A 14,592-nucleotide genomic window follows, 5' to 3' on the forward strand; every position below is an offset into this window, starting at 1 on the left:
AAAGAGATGAAAGCCCAAGTCCAAAACATGGAGGCTACTAATGTGGAGCTCAAAGATGAATGATTGGAAAGCAACATCAAAGTGCCACCACCAGAAATAGGCACCAATGAAGCGTCACCTACAATGACTGTACCCTCCTAAGTACAATGATCCCAGACACAATCACCTTGATGACTTGTACAATTCATAACATTGTTATTGATGAAGTAGGGCCTCTCTTTGGCCAAGATAGCCCTCGTCCAACTCATGAATTTGAAAGAAGATTGACTCTAGCGTAATGGCAGAAGTAGAGATAGATATAGAAGTAGGCTGCTTTGCACCAAGATAAAGGTGGGGATACTTTTCCAACACTCCTCAAGGTGTAAGGTCTTCTCACAAGTGTAATGGCAGAAGTAGAGATAGATATAGAAGTAGGCTGCTTTGCACCAAGACAAAGGTGGGGATAACTTTTCCAACACTTCTCAAGGTGTAAGGTCTTCTCACAGTGTGGACACTTTTGATATTCTTTACACTTCCCCGTATTTGAATCAAAGTCACTAGATGACTCTGATTTCTTTTTCTTCTTCTACTTGGACTATTATTTACCCAAGGAAGATGCTACAAGAGCACGGCTCTCTACACTCACTCTACAAGAATCTCTCTCCTTGTAATGCGAATCCTGCTCGAACACCATGGGGACTAATTCCTCCCGTGTGATGGAATTCCATGTACGAGAGGTGAGAAGACTAATATAGAAGAGATCATATTTCAATGATGGGGAATGTGACATAAGCATCACAGCTAGGTCCTTTGAAGCCACAATCTTTCCTAGGGATGCAAGCTCATCTCAAATCTCCTCCATCTAGTTGATGTGGTCCTTCATCGTAGGGGAACCTATGACAAAGGAAGGTTGCAGCTTCAACTTGAGGGCCATCCAAAGCCCAAACGCCCAAACCTAGTAAAGGGATGCCAACCTAGTCAAAACCTCTATAGCAGTTCAAAATCCGGATATGTCTTACATGCACAAGCTCAAAATCTATAGAACTCAAAGAGAAAAAAGATCAAGCTCTAGGATTGAGCCAATTCCACAAAACTTCCAAGTCTGCGGTTGCTCCAAATCTAGAGATCCACCATAGGTTGAGGATGAGGATTGACGAACTCATAGAGGTCAAAAGTGTGGAGGATGAACTCAACTTTACCCAACCAAAGAGAGTAATTGGTCCCGTGCAACATTTTGGAGGTAAAGATAGAGGGTAGGATGGGCACTTAAACAATTGAATCCGTGATTATCAATCGTGGACTTGTGGCCATAGAAGAGGAAACAGGGAAAGAATGGTATGAAAGTGGTTGGGAGGCCAGTCTACCTACAAGCCACATCACAATCTCCACGGTCTTTGTGATGATCATCATAGTCATGGCAATCAAACCGCTGGTCTTCTCAATCTCGGTCATCACTTCAATGGTCCTTTTGGTCCCCAATCCACATGATCCTGCCAATCTTACTGGTCTGCTATCTATGTCCTTTAAAAAATAACTGCAAAAAAACACAAAAAATAGGCTGTTTGCTGTACACGCCCTGCTGAACAGTCTGTTGAGATGTCCCGCCTGGCTGCTATACTGCCTGAGCTGCCGATGCCAGCAGTAAACATAGATAGGAGAGGGGGCAGACTGATCAGTGCAACAGTAGGAAGGGTAAAACACAAGGGGTGGAGAATGCTGGGACAGAAAACAGAGCCCTTTAAGGCTTGTCTCAATCAAAATGCAGGAAAAGGAGACCCTTTGGGATGATACCACAGAACATACTGAAATGATACAAAACTCAAACTAAGAAGAGAAGATGGAGACAAGAGAAACATACTGGAATCGAAGAAACAAAACTGACTGATCACAAAGGTACATGGCTGCAATCTGTCAGTCCCCCTACACATAGCATGGAGCGTCAATGAGGGTGCCAAACAGAGGCAGGGAATGATGAGAGGGAAAATGAGGAAGGCTGGTGATAATGATGATTGACTAACACACTGGAGGGCAGGTGGGAATAAATAGCCAAAAGGTGAGCAGCTATTCAAGCAGCAACTGACCAACCTGCATACGCTTGCCCAAATGTCAATGAAACAAGCTTCCCTGCCATACGCAAGGACCTCTGTCATGAGAACATATATTTTTGAAACCTCACTTAACATGTGGATTAATTTTTTTAATCACATGATTAAGTAAATGTTGCACATGTGAGGTGCAACTGGGGTTAGAGTAAATTTACAAGCTCAAAAACCACGGGATGTCAAAGGCAAAAGTTGCTATTAGTTATGTTGCACAGGTACTTGGTGGTATTTGGTGTCAATTGTTGGCCTAGGTTATTCATTTGGCCATAAGTATCAATTGGTGACACTATAGAAGTAGCGTTTAATGGTACCTAACATAGATCTAATGGTCAAAGATGGCACAAAGAGACTTGGGAGTGGAAGATGCCTAGCCAATTTAATTATTGGCCAGTCGAATTATTTTTCTGGGCACAGAAATAATTATTAGATTAATTTTCAGTAATTAAAGGCTAAAAATTAATATTTAATGATGGATAATGTTGGAAAAACTATTTGGGAAGGCTGCCACTTGGCAAACTTGCCCATACAAGTTGGTAAAAGGCTGAAGAAGAGGAAAAACGAGATCATTCTTGTTGTAGCAAATGTAGGAGAGTTGTGAGCAACCATGGCCAGCCTATTTTCAGCCATTGCAGCCAACCACGAGTGAGTTTTGAGGAGGCAATTGCAAATTCAAACCCTTCACAGCTAGGCTGCCACTTGGCAAACTATTTGGGAAGGCTGCCACTTGGCAAACTTGCCCATACAAGTTGGTAAAAGGCTGAAGAAGAGGAAAAACGAGATTATTCTTGTTGTAGCAAATGTAGGAGAGTTGTGAGCAACCATGGCCAGCCTATTTTCAGCCATTGCAACCAACCACGAGTGAGTTTTGAGGAGGCAATTGCAGATTCAAACCCTTCACAGCTAGGCGATTGCATCCAGGTACAAGGTGAAAGCTGATTTGGATGTCTCAGTTGTAGGCAACAGCATTTAATGCTGTTGTGGCACAGTAGCAACTGCATTTGACTGATTTTTAGTCATTCTTCGCAACAAAACTTTGAATTTTCTCTCTCTACAGCTTTCTCTCTCATCTCCTAGCCATTTCATAGCCTTGCTCCGAATATCTCAGCATTTGGACCCTTGAAGGTTGAGAAATTGCAAATTTCTCTGTTGTAAACCCTAATTTACAACAGAAATTAGAGTTTAGTAACAGCCTCGGGAAACGTGCCAAAAATTGGAAGCTCCAAGACTTGGATTTTTCAAGGCTGAAGGTGAATTTCAGCTGAAATCGAGTGGAGGACTAGCCAGCCATTGAATTTGGGGCATTTCCATCATCTATGAAGTGGGTAAAGGCCAATTAAGTGCCCGAATCAAGGGGCAAAATAGATTAAAGACTTGCTGATCACTTTTGACAACAAGGGGTGTTTGGATTGCAAAAGGGATCAGGAGAATCCCATCGTAAATCAACTTCTTCTTCAATAAAGCTAAAGAAATACTGAAAGGGGAGCCAATTTTGGGGCCAATCCAGTGTACATTGTCCAAGATCAGTAAGTAGATTTGTATTTTCAGATTTGCATTTATTGTCGTTGTTGTAATTAAGTTGTATTCAAGGATTTACCACCCATCCCCGTAAGGAAGGCTGGTTTCAACCTCCACGGAGATAAATTGACAAAAAAAGACCGAGTCAGAGGTCATAATATCCTAGTCTCACTTAGACTAAGGCTCACAAGTACTACATGAATTGATAAAACCAAAGCCTCTCGGCTACCATAGAGCTTGGAGATAGCAATAAGACATGGAAAGAATGCTGAAACCTTCATGGAGGGAAACCCCATCTCACACATTGAATGTTATGGAGGATTTTAAATAATCAGTTTCCCACTAAAAGACATATTCAAGAATAATCCCAAGGTCTCTCATTTGTGTTTCTTCTGCAAGTGAGAGAAGGAAATAATTATGCACTTGTTTTGAGAGTGTAGGAAAGTAAAGCATGGATGGAATACGCATATAAAGTGTATGGAGAAGGTGAGCCTACATCAATCCATCAACTAAAAGAAAGCTTTACTTCGTGATAGAAGAAATCTTGATGATGAATTATACAAGATGTGGGCTATTTTTAGAGCAATCATGTGTGCATATATTCAAATTTATGAAAATGATACGCTATTTGAAATACACAAGAATAGCTCAGAATTTATGCCTAATTTTGTGCACAATGTCATCTTTATATAGCTTGAAATGGCAATAGCTTTTGACTTTAAGCAACACGTGTGTTTTAATTTCTTTCACCTAGCTCAAAGATTGTTCTTGACATTTGATAGTAATCTCTAGGTCTTGGATTTTGGTTCTTTGTGGTCTCGGAACACACATGAACAAGTCAATCAATTTACTCTAGGTACTCAAGGGAATGTCTTTGAGGCACAAGCAAAGCTATTGAACTTAGCAAGTTGTCTTGACATAAGCCTGTAAGTGTATGGCAATTTGAGTGTAAGGTTGTAATAAAATGTTTGTATATCAATTGTTACCAAGACATATTGGGTCAATGATTCCAAATTAATTTCATGCTCATATACTTTGAAAGACGGTTTGTATTATTTAAGTGTCTCAAAATATGATTGAATGTTCATCTTTCTATTTAAGGGTGGCCAATGGCCAAAACGCCCTATAATTATAGTTGCCTCATCATTGACGAGATGCCTAAGAGAAATTAAAAGTTTATTCAGGTAGTTAGATTGACTAGAAAGCTTAGATGACTAAGTCTTTTATACTCAGATAGTCACATTGACTATAAGCCCATATAATGAGTGGTTTCAAAAACTAAAACCAAATGCTCATGATCAAAGAAACAAACCATGAACCGGTGAACTTATATAATGAAAATCTCCAAAAGTCAAATCTGGCAACTCCTAAAATTTAGAAGGTTACTATTTTTGGAAGTTGCTCAAATAAAAATTTTATTCGCGGCAAAGGCTCCAAAATTTTACAAGAAACAATTTCATCTTCAGCAACTATCTCCAATTGTTAACCATTTGAGAGATTTTGAGAGTAGAAGGTTTGGAAGCTTCTTTCTCTAAAAAAGTGACATGTGGCATCTAGAATAGAACATATGTCATTTTGAAGAGACAAGTGTTCCTATACTTATTATTTTCAACAAACGCTTATCATTTGTAACCTCTACTTTCCATTTTTTAGCATCCAAGCCCCATACCTATATATTGAAGGTCTCTCTCTTCATTTGAATTAAGCTCTTATGCTGAAATTTCAACCACATGCTTTGTATTCTCCTATCTCTCTCTCATTCAAGAAGCACTTTCTACTTAGCTTAATCTAATCCAAGCACTAAAGAAAAAAATCAGCTTGCTACCCAAAGTTTGCAAAATTTAGGGTTTCAAAACCCTAAATTTCAAAATTGCAACAAATCAACCCTTTTGTATATGGTTCAAGTACTTAGTGTCTATGGTTTGTTTCAAAAAATTCCTGTAAAGGGAAAGAAGCTGGTTACCCTCTAAATGTAGTATCAACTCACTCACTCTCTCTTTCTCTCTCTCTCTCTCTCTCTCTCTCTCTCTCTCTCTCTCTCAACTAGTCCAAGAGGTTGAAAGTGATGTGTCCAAGGGGTACAAAGGGCTAGAGCATCAAACTTGAGGCACAATCAAAGATGTTGGATCAAGATGTACTTAACTCCATATATTCTCGAATACCTCCAATTGATGAAATTGAGATTGAGATGGTAGTTCTAGCTTTCCAATTTAAGGCTGCAAGGTTCTTACTTGTCCAAACAAGATATTACAGTTGTATCTCCAAGTTCCAAGTGAGTTGTGGATTCCAAGGCAAAGAGATTTGGATATTGTTATGCTACTACTCGAGATATTAAGCCATCATACCATTAGTTCACAAATTTTGATACTCTCTTGCAAGTTTTCCACTCACTTCCCACTTGCATACAGTTTGATTGTAGTAGACACACTCTAGCTTTATTCTCTATTCCATTGCATTTCTACTCTTATTTTTCTATATCTTTAGTGTGCTTACCTATTAGTAGTAGAAATATCTAAAACCAAGACAAATCACACACACCATTAAAAGCATCTAAATGTACTTTCATATCCTCTCTCATTTCCTACAAACCAAGCAGCCTTTCATCATCCTTTACCTTTGTTTAGCATTTACAAGGTCACTTTTATCTTCTCAAATCCTCTTTCTTTCAACTTGCTTATGAGACACACATTGGTGTGTATAAAAACAAGCTTCTCCATATTCTTTGGCTTAAGCTTGTTCATTTTCTTTGTATGAATGAGAGAAAAAGTGCTCCAATTTCTCTCACATGCTGAAGTACAAGTGCCTTGAGACTATCCTAACTACCAAGCGATGCAAATTTGGTGTCTTTGCCCCAAAAGTTTCCTATCATTTTACACCTTGATATATCCTCTTCTCATCCCTTGCAATAGAATGCGCAAATGCACCTAATTGAGACTTTACTTATCTAGTTCAACATATAACTCCCCTTGAGCACTCACATCATAGTTTGTGACATGTTCAACCACATCCATTCAGCCCTTATTCACCTCCTTGTCACTGTCAAGATCCTTTGCTCTCCAAATAGGATGGAGCACACAAGCAACAACATGCAATGGAGAGTGCATCATGTTCCATTGGTCTACCCAAAGTGCCTTGACTTGCTATAACTTGGAAGCATCAAAAACCTCAAGTCAAGACTTTCAATCTTTTCTATCATCCAATCAATGAGCTCATACACCAACTCCATGGTGGCACCCTCTCTATCAGCAAGACCCAAAATCCTTAATACTGGAGCACATAGCTTCACGATAATCTTGGAATTGATCCAAAATGAAAAACCCAAGACAATAGATAAAACCTGCAAAGCCTTGACACTTCTACTCACTTTCTTTCAGCAATACTCATCACTAATGACCATGTAGCACAATCCATTGAAGACTCAATCATCCAACATGTTTGCCAAAATGATTAACATATATGCAAACTGAGTCTGGGCTAGTTTAAGCAACTCTTTTGAACTGAACTTTCTATACAAAGCAAGAACTTTATTTTTTCATGTGACAAATGTCACCACTTTCACAGCTTCTTCCAAAACAGATTTCACCCAAGAAAGTTCTCTAATATCCACAAACAACAAATCAAGGCAATGGCATGTGCAATGGGTGTCAAAATGGTTGGCCACTCTTACTCAACCAAGTGACCAGCACGAACACAATTGGCTACATTGTCCATAAACACACTTGGACTACATTATGAGGCCCCACTTCAAGGATGGCACTCTTAAGAATTTCAAAGCTATACTCTCCTGACTTAAACTCGCCACTTGTATCAAGTGATCACAAGAAAGTGGAACCAAACATGCATGAAACCATTACATTGATAATTGGTCAACACTGTGCATCACACCATCCGTCACAAACAATGATAAGCCATATCTTTTTCATTTCTCTCTAAGATTACGCAAATCTCTTCGCACACATTTGACCTCGTCATCCAATTCTTGGCATAGCAAGAGGCAATCTACACTAGCCACATCTAGGTGTGAAGCTAAATATAAGGCAGCATTTACAGCTACATTGGAATGTATACGGCTCAAACGCCTTTTGGTTGATCTTAGTGTGGGACAACAATCACCCACTCCTATCCATACTCACAATCAAAGTGCCATGGCGATTGCAAGAAATCCAATTTTTCGTACTCGCACTGAGCACATTGAGATGCCTTACCATTATGTTAGAGAGAGACTCCATGCAAGGGAGATTGACTTGGTATGTATCCCTACACAAGATAACTTGGCAAATGTGTTTACAAAAGCTCTCCCTAGAGAGAAGTTTAAAGCCTTTCACAAGGCTCTAGGCTTGATACCATTTGGGGATTGATCTACCTATTCCCTATATACATTCACATCATTCACTCAAGGGAGACAGGGTTGTCTCCATACAAAGTATGGTACAATCCATATGGTACCATACCATACATATTTCTACGATTTAGTACAAAAAAATGTCCTTTTTTTGCCACTCTCCCCCAAGGCTGTATCTTTCTTTATTTCTTTTTTCTTTCTTTCTTTTTCCTTCTCTCTCTCTCTCTCTCTCTCTCTCTCTCTCTCTCTCTCTAGCTTCTCTGTCTCTCAAGCCTACACTTCTCTTATTATTCAATCATTCATATATGATGTATCTAGATTCTACTCCTATCTATGTATTTGTCTGTTGTAGGCAACAATAGTGCACGCTGCGCATGCAGCACAAGGTTTTGGCACATGGACCTCAAGTATTCATCTTATATACTCTAATAGCATTGCTATTTAGACTTTAAACATCAATTATATTATATTTAGCCAAAATAATCAAGTTAAATTTTTTTACGTGCTAATATTGTACCGTACCTTATAAAATCTTGAGTTACCATTTAGTGCCGTATCATCTCGTACCTTTTGTACCTCACAACTATGAATGGGGGTTTGTTACCCTTATCGTGCTCCTCCTAAGTTCTAGTGTGAATGTTCCCTTATCCACAAGCACTTTTTACCTTCTAGCTAGAGAAGGGTTTTTTCCCCATGTGAACACCCATCAGTGGGTATGGTACTTAGTACCTTAGGGATTGTACTTGCATCCTAACCTAACAAGAGTGTCAAACCATTTCTACTACTATATATCCAAATTAGAAGGTTATGGCCAATGTAAATTCCCCGTTGGTAGATGCTTCTCACTATAGACAATTGATTGAGTCGTTGATTTGGCTTTCGAATACTTGGATTGATTTGTGCTTTCTAGCTAGTTTGCTTGCAAGCCTTATGAGTGAACCTAAGAAGGTTCATTGGTAGGCTGCCTTACAAATGCTACAATTCTTAAAGAGAACCCCAATCCATGCCTATTTTATCTAGCAAGTGTAGGTGGTTTGGCTTTGGTGTTACAAGGCTGAACAAATTCAAACAGGGCTGATCATGTTGATCACAGACGATTAGCGACAAGCTATAGCTTTTTTCTAGGTATAGGTGCGATTTCTTGGAGTAGCAAGTGGTATACAATTGTCCTTTCATCTACAAAGGCTGAGTGCCTAGCAGCTTGTTCGACCATTTGGCTTCAAAGGTGGTTGGAGGAGCTTGGATGTTCACAGACAAGGACTACTACACTCCTATGCAAGAATAAGAGTTGCATAGCGTTAGCACCACATCCCGCATTCCATGCTAGGACGAAGCACATAGAGATCCAATATCACTGCATTTGTGAGAAGATCTTGGACAGGACCATTGATATGGAGCATTACAAGACTAAGGATAATCTCGCAGATTTGTTCACCAAGGCACTTCCTCAGGCCATTCTTCATCAACATTCCTGATCCCTTAGCCTAATGTCACATCTAGGACCTAAGAGGGGATGTTAGAGATTTGGTCACCTCCAAGATGGGCATAGGCATGTACAGAGCAGATTAGGGCAGTTTTAGGCAGATTTACTGTGTACAGGAGCAGGTCAGGCATCAGTTTTACAGCCGCCAGCAGTTTGGGCAGGTTACCAGGCAGGCAGATCAGTTTGGAGTCTGCACAGGTCAAGCAGATGTGCCACGTGGCACCCAGCAGCTTGCACAGCATTTAATGCAATTGTTTTCTGCAGTCGGCCTGTTTTGTACCAGTTGGCCACAATATGCAGCAGTCGGCCAGGTTTTACTGGCTGACCTGGTCACTATCTTATTTTTTTCCTGCCTATATAGGGCAGGCCTTACCCCCCATTTTTTTTCATCTTTGTGCGTGCACATGGAGAGAGTTCCCCGTCTCGTTATACTCACACAGCCCTTATATATTTATGCCTTCAGTTTCAGCCTTCATTCTTTCCAATCTTTGGCATTCTACTCTCTCTCTCTCTCTCTCTCTCTCTCTCTCTCTCTCTCTCTTCCAACTCTAGTTCTTTAACAAAGTCTTTTATTTTGATTCCTCATCTTATGGAGATCCTGTTAAAAAAGAAGAGGATGATAAGAAAAAGAAACAGAGAAGGGTTAGTGATTCAAGGTGGTGACAAATGGTAAAGCTTAAGAGGTTCAATGGCCAAAACAAACAAAAGGAAGTTTACAACAACTCTTATCGGCCTTTTTGAGCGGAACACTTTTGTGAAATCCAAGTTCAATTATCTTGAGGATCCAACTAATAAATAGTCACAGGGCATGGAGATTACAACCAAAGATACTAAGGCATGAAAGATTTTACAAGCGGTTTTCTGATGAAAAGAGGCAAGAAGTTGCTTTCAACAAGCTAAAAGATGTCAGCTAGGTCTTTTGGGGAGGTTTTTAGCTCTCCAGTCCAACAATGTGAACAGACACACAAAGGGCTGATTGCTTTCCTTTTGCTTGCAACTCATTACAAAGGAGAAGGCAAATAAAGCTTGGTCATGCAGGGCCGGTTGTCAAGTATAGCGAAAAAAATCACTTAAATTCTAGAAGTTGAAATCTCTTTTTTGAAGTAAACTTTTTACTTTTGAGATTGCCCATCGCCGTTACTTTTTCTACAATGTGGAGATAGTACTACCACCAAGGATAGGTGTTGGAAAGCCTATCACATGGTACTAATTTACAACCATAATAGTCAGCTTTTTTGTTTAGTTCCATGTATGAGATCAATGGCTTATCTAGCACACTAGGAGAGCTTTTTGTCTTTCGCATATGGCATTGATGTTCACATATGGATTGATGATCACATAAGGGGTTTCCTATTGTGGTAAGTGGTTACTATGATATCTATTGGTGATGTCATCCTAGACATATCACTCCATTTGTATTTGATACTACTCACACAACTTACTCACTGTCCATGCATGATTTTAGATGCCATTCAATTATAAACGGCCACATAGGACAAGGCTGCCTAGAGTTTGATTCTTCTTTTGAAAGTCATGACACATGTTATCTTCCCACACCCTAGGGTTAGGCTTCCCTCAAACTAGGATTTGCAAGGATGGGAGACAGAACAAGCCAAGCAGCTTAAATAACCAGTTTTGCCCTTTCATATGGCTTGAATGAAAATGCATGCAGCCAAAAAGCAACATCTATGTTTTCCGCCAGTAAATGAGACAAAACAAAAGGTCTAATACACTAGAAATAGCCAAATTGGTCAACAGTTACATTATGAAAAATGGACTGAGAACAATCCATTAGCACTCATGTCATGGAACTTGCAAACATACACTATAGAATTCAGCTCAAGAGATTCTAAGCTCAAAATCCAGCAACATAAGCACAGGGATATATGCCTTTCATACCACCAGTGACCATAACATGTATACCTTGCCTTTGCCTAATGCCATTAAAGAATCCTTGTATTGTTTTCTCTTTCTACAAATATAAGCTCAATGCTTGTCACAATAATCCAAAAGAAAGAATCAAGAACAGATTATTTTTTACTTAAAGCCCAAGTTTTGAGAATTGATTTATGCAACAAGGAAACTGTTTTCTGACCAGTTCAATCATGTTAAAGGTTCAGATAAATAAGCAGATGTTGAGGTTGTGAGTAGCATATCCTTGTGAATAGCAGTCTAAATGTTGACCTGCATCACTGTACTGAGAAAAACCATGAACATGCTTTTCAAGGCTTGCTTACCTTTTGTAGTTGTCTGCTGTGAAACAGCCAATGCTTTGCGTGGAGTTGCAGCACTGATCCGCATTGGCCTACTTGAACAGTACACGCCATTCATTTCTGTCATTGCTCTTGACCTTTCGGACTCGTCACCAAATCTTACAAATCCATAACCTTTTGACCGTCCAGTGATGACATCGATGACCACTTTTGCACCTCTCACAGAAGGATATTGCGCCCTGAATGTCTCTTGTAAGATGTAGTCAGTTACATCGGGAGCAAGGTCTCCCACAAAAATAGAGTGATCAGCCCCTGTCTCACCTCGTCTATCACCAAGCCCAAAAGAAGCCCAATTCAACCGAAAAAACTGTTCAGTTTGAGGCATCTGTGTGGCATTGTACGTCTGTAAGATTTTCTCGGCAACAGAATGGGAAGTGAACTCAATAAATCCATATCCCTCTGGATGGCCTGTGATCTTGTTTCGTATAATTTTCACAGATAACACCTGTAATGAGAAGCATCAACTATATCATAAGGTCATAACTCCTTGCATAAATATTTCAAAAGCTTCTTGCTAATATGGCTAATATGCCAAATTCTTTCTTTCATGGCCCCTGAATGTAATGAGCAGCATCAACCATATCATAAGGTCAGAACTCCTTGCATAAATCTTGCAAAACTTCTTGCTAGCTCGCCGCAAAGAAGCAACCAAATACCGTTCACCACCAGAATAATTCTTCTTTTCATGGCCCTTCAAAGATCCCACGTCTGTACCTCTACTTCACGAAATGTAGAACACTAAAAACCACTGAACTAAACAATAACATTTGCTTATGAATTGCAAGTACAGACCGAAAGGATAACATTACCTCGTTCGTATGTGCGAAACAGGAATACACATAATTCTCATCCATCCAGTACTGAAGGTCGCCAATCCAAAGCGTCCTAACTTCTTCCAGCGTCTGGGGCTGGTGATAATGATGCGAAGAGTAAGCAGTCTGCTGCTGCCATTGTTGGTACTGCTGGTCAGCTTGCATGATTCGCCTTCTGTTTTTTCTTCTGTGGGTTTTTGGTGCAACTCGGTAAGGCGCAATTCACAGAGCTTTTGAAGCTCTGTCTTTCTAGTGAATGAAGGGAGGCATGTCCACGCCTTTTAAGGGTGAAAAGATTTGTCATACAGCACCCTACTTTATTTTAATTTCACCCCCAAAATCACAAAATGTTTGCCTACCTTGAGTTGCCCCCCCACCCCTTCTCTATCTCTCTCCGTGACATACTAGGCGCTCCACGCCTAGGCTCACCCCGGCGCGTGGGCACGATTTTTGCGGGGGAGGGGCGGGTGTTGGACACGTGGCACCCGCCCCCGCCCCCGCGTTCTCTTTGTTTTTTGTGGGGGAGGTGGGGGGCTACCACGTGGCACCCTCCCCCACCTTTCCTTAACTAATAGTATAGACATACATAATTTCGAAATTTTAGATGCAAATAACCCTCTAGTTCTTCAATCTACACCTCCTCTTATAGCTCACCATTCAAGAATGCATTATTCTACCCATTTGTTGTGATTGCCAACCTTTTGATCTAGCCATAATAATCACTACTTTATCGTTATGGTTTTTATATTAGGGTTGAAAGTTTCCTCATAGTCTATACTATACATTTGAGCATACATACTGGCAACTAGCATTGGCTTGTGCCTAGTTATTAAACCATTTGCATTATGTTTTATCTTGTACACCCACTTACATCCTAGTGGCTTCTTATATTTGGCAATGACACTAAATCTATGTATGAAAACATCCAAACCATCCATTTCTTCATCCACAGCCTCGAGGGGTTCAATATATGCAAATCCTCACTATCACTCACATTCATGGCCTAGTTTTGAAACCCCTTATCTATAAACCTTTCATGAATAAAAATCACCATTTTCCTATTTACCATGTGAATATCCCCATTAAATGATACCCATTAGTATTCCTACCTTATCTCATTATATTTCTACCTTATCCAATTTTGGCACAATATCACCACCCTTAATAAAGGACTCATAAATCTCAAAGGAGGCATCCATTTCTCTTGTCCCTTCATTGGGATATATTTTGCAACTCATGGCACTAGATACTAGCAAAGAAATTGGTCAAAGCAACCGTCAAAGGAGCCATTACTCTTCTTTACTAAAAATAGAGTTTTAGTTATTGTTTGACGATACAAAACTCTAAGCTCTCTCCATCTTACTCTTGTGAGACTATTATGGAAATTTGGACAAGAAGGCCCCCGTTTGCATACTTCGATGGTTTTTGGGTGACCTATCTAGAAAAAAAGATCATATCACATCCATGCTATAATAAATCTTCATCTTAATTTATTTAAAACTCATTGTTTACTTCTTTGACATTGAAATTGGCATTATCATGATTTTACATCCTCCAAATGGTAAAATGATCATGACATTAAAATTGGCATCATCATGACTTTACATCCTCCAAATGGTTATATGATCAATATCCTCATTTTTCTAGATGATTTTTTCTAGAGTCAACACAAGATATTCACATTGAATGACTTAGTCACATGAATCCTCATGTATATCGAAAGGGAGAAGTCAAAGGCCATCATCAAGAAATGGATGATACATTTTATAGAATACTGAAAAGATTGAGCCATTGCTTAAGGAAAGAGCAAGATGGAAATAAGACTATCCAAATGATTGTTCAAAATTTATTTTGGAGAGCATTCACCTCTATGGTTTGGGACTACTAGATCATGGACTATTCATAACCTAGTTATTATTGAAGACTAATTTGGCCGTTTGATGGAATCAAAGACCCTCCCTCAAAAGATGTTGCATTTTTATTTTGCCTCTTCTCATTCATTTTTATTCGTTTAAGTTAGACTTTTGTTTTGGAAATATTTCTTTTTGAATTAGAAACAACTCCTTTAACACGATTTGCAATTCGT

At 39.5% G+C, this 14,592-nt stretch overlaps 1 protein-coding gene across 1 annotated transcript in view; it reads right to left on the minus strand.

Moving 5' to 3' along the window:
- The window catches only part of LOC148019179 (polyadenylate-binding protein RBP47B'-like), a 28,200-nt gene extending 15,410 nt beyond the window's left edge, over positions 1–12,790 (minus strand). The window contains exons 1-2 of the mRNA XM_087660723.1: positions 12,504–12,790; positions 11,659–12,139 (exon numbers count right to left, since the gene is read on the minus strand). Coding sequence (XP_087516849.1) covers positions 11,659–12,139; positions 12,504–12,671 — 649 coding nt within the window. The 5' untranslated portion in view covers positions 12,672–12,790. The remainder of the gene's footprint in view (positions 1–11,658; positions 12,140–12,503) is intronic.
- Between the last annotated feature and the right edge of the window lie 1,802 nt (positions 12,791–14,592).

This window comes from Lygodium microphyllum, chromosome 20 (assembly GCF_053477565.2).
Source record: "Lygodium microphyllum isolate KBCC chromosome 20, Lygodium_microphyllum_v1.1.10, whole genome shotgun sequence".
Taxonomy (NCBI): Eukaryota; Viridiplantae; Streptophyta; class Polypodiopsida; order Schizaeales; family Lygodiaceae; genus Lygodium; species Lygodium microphyllum.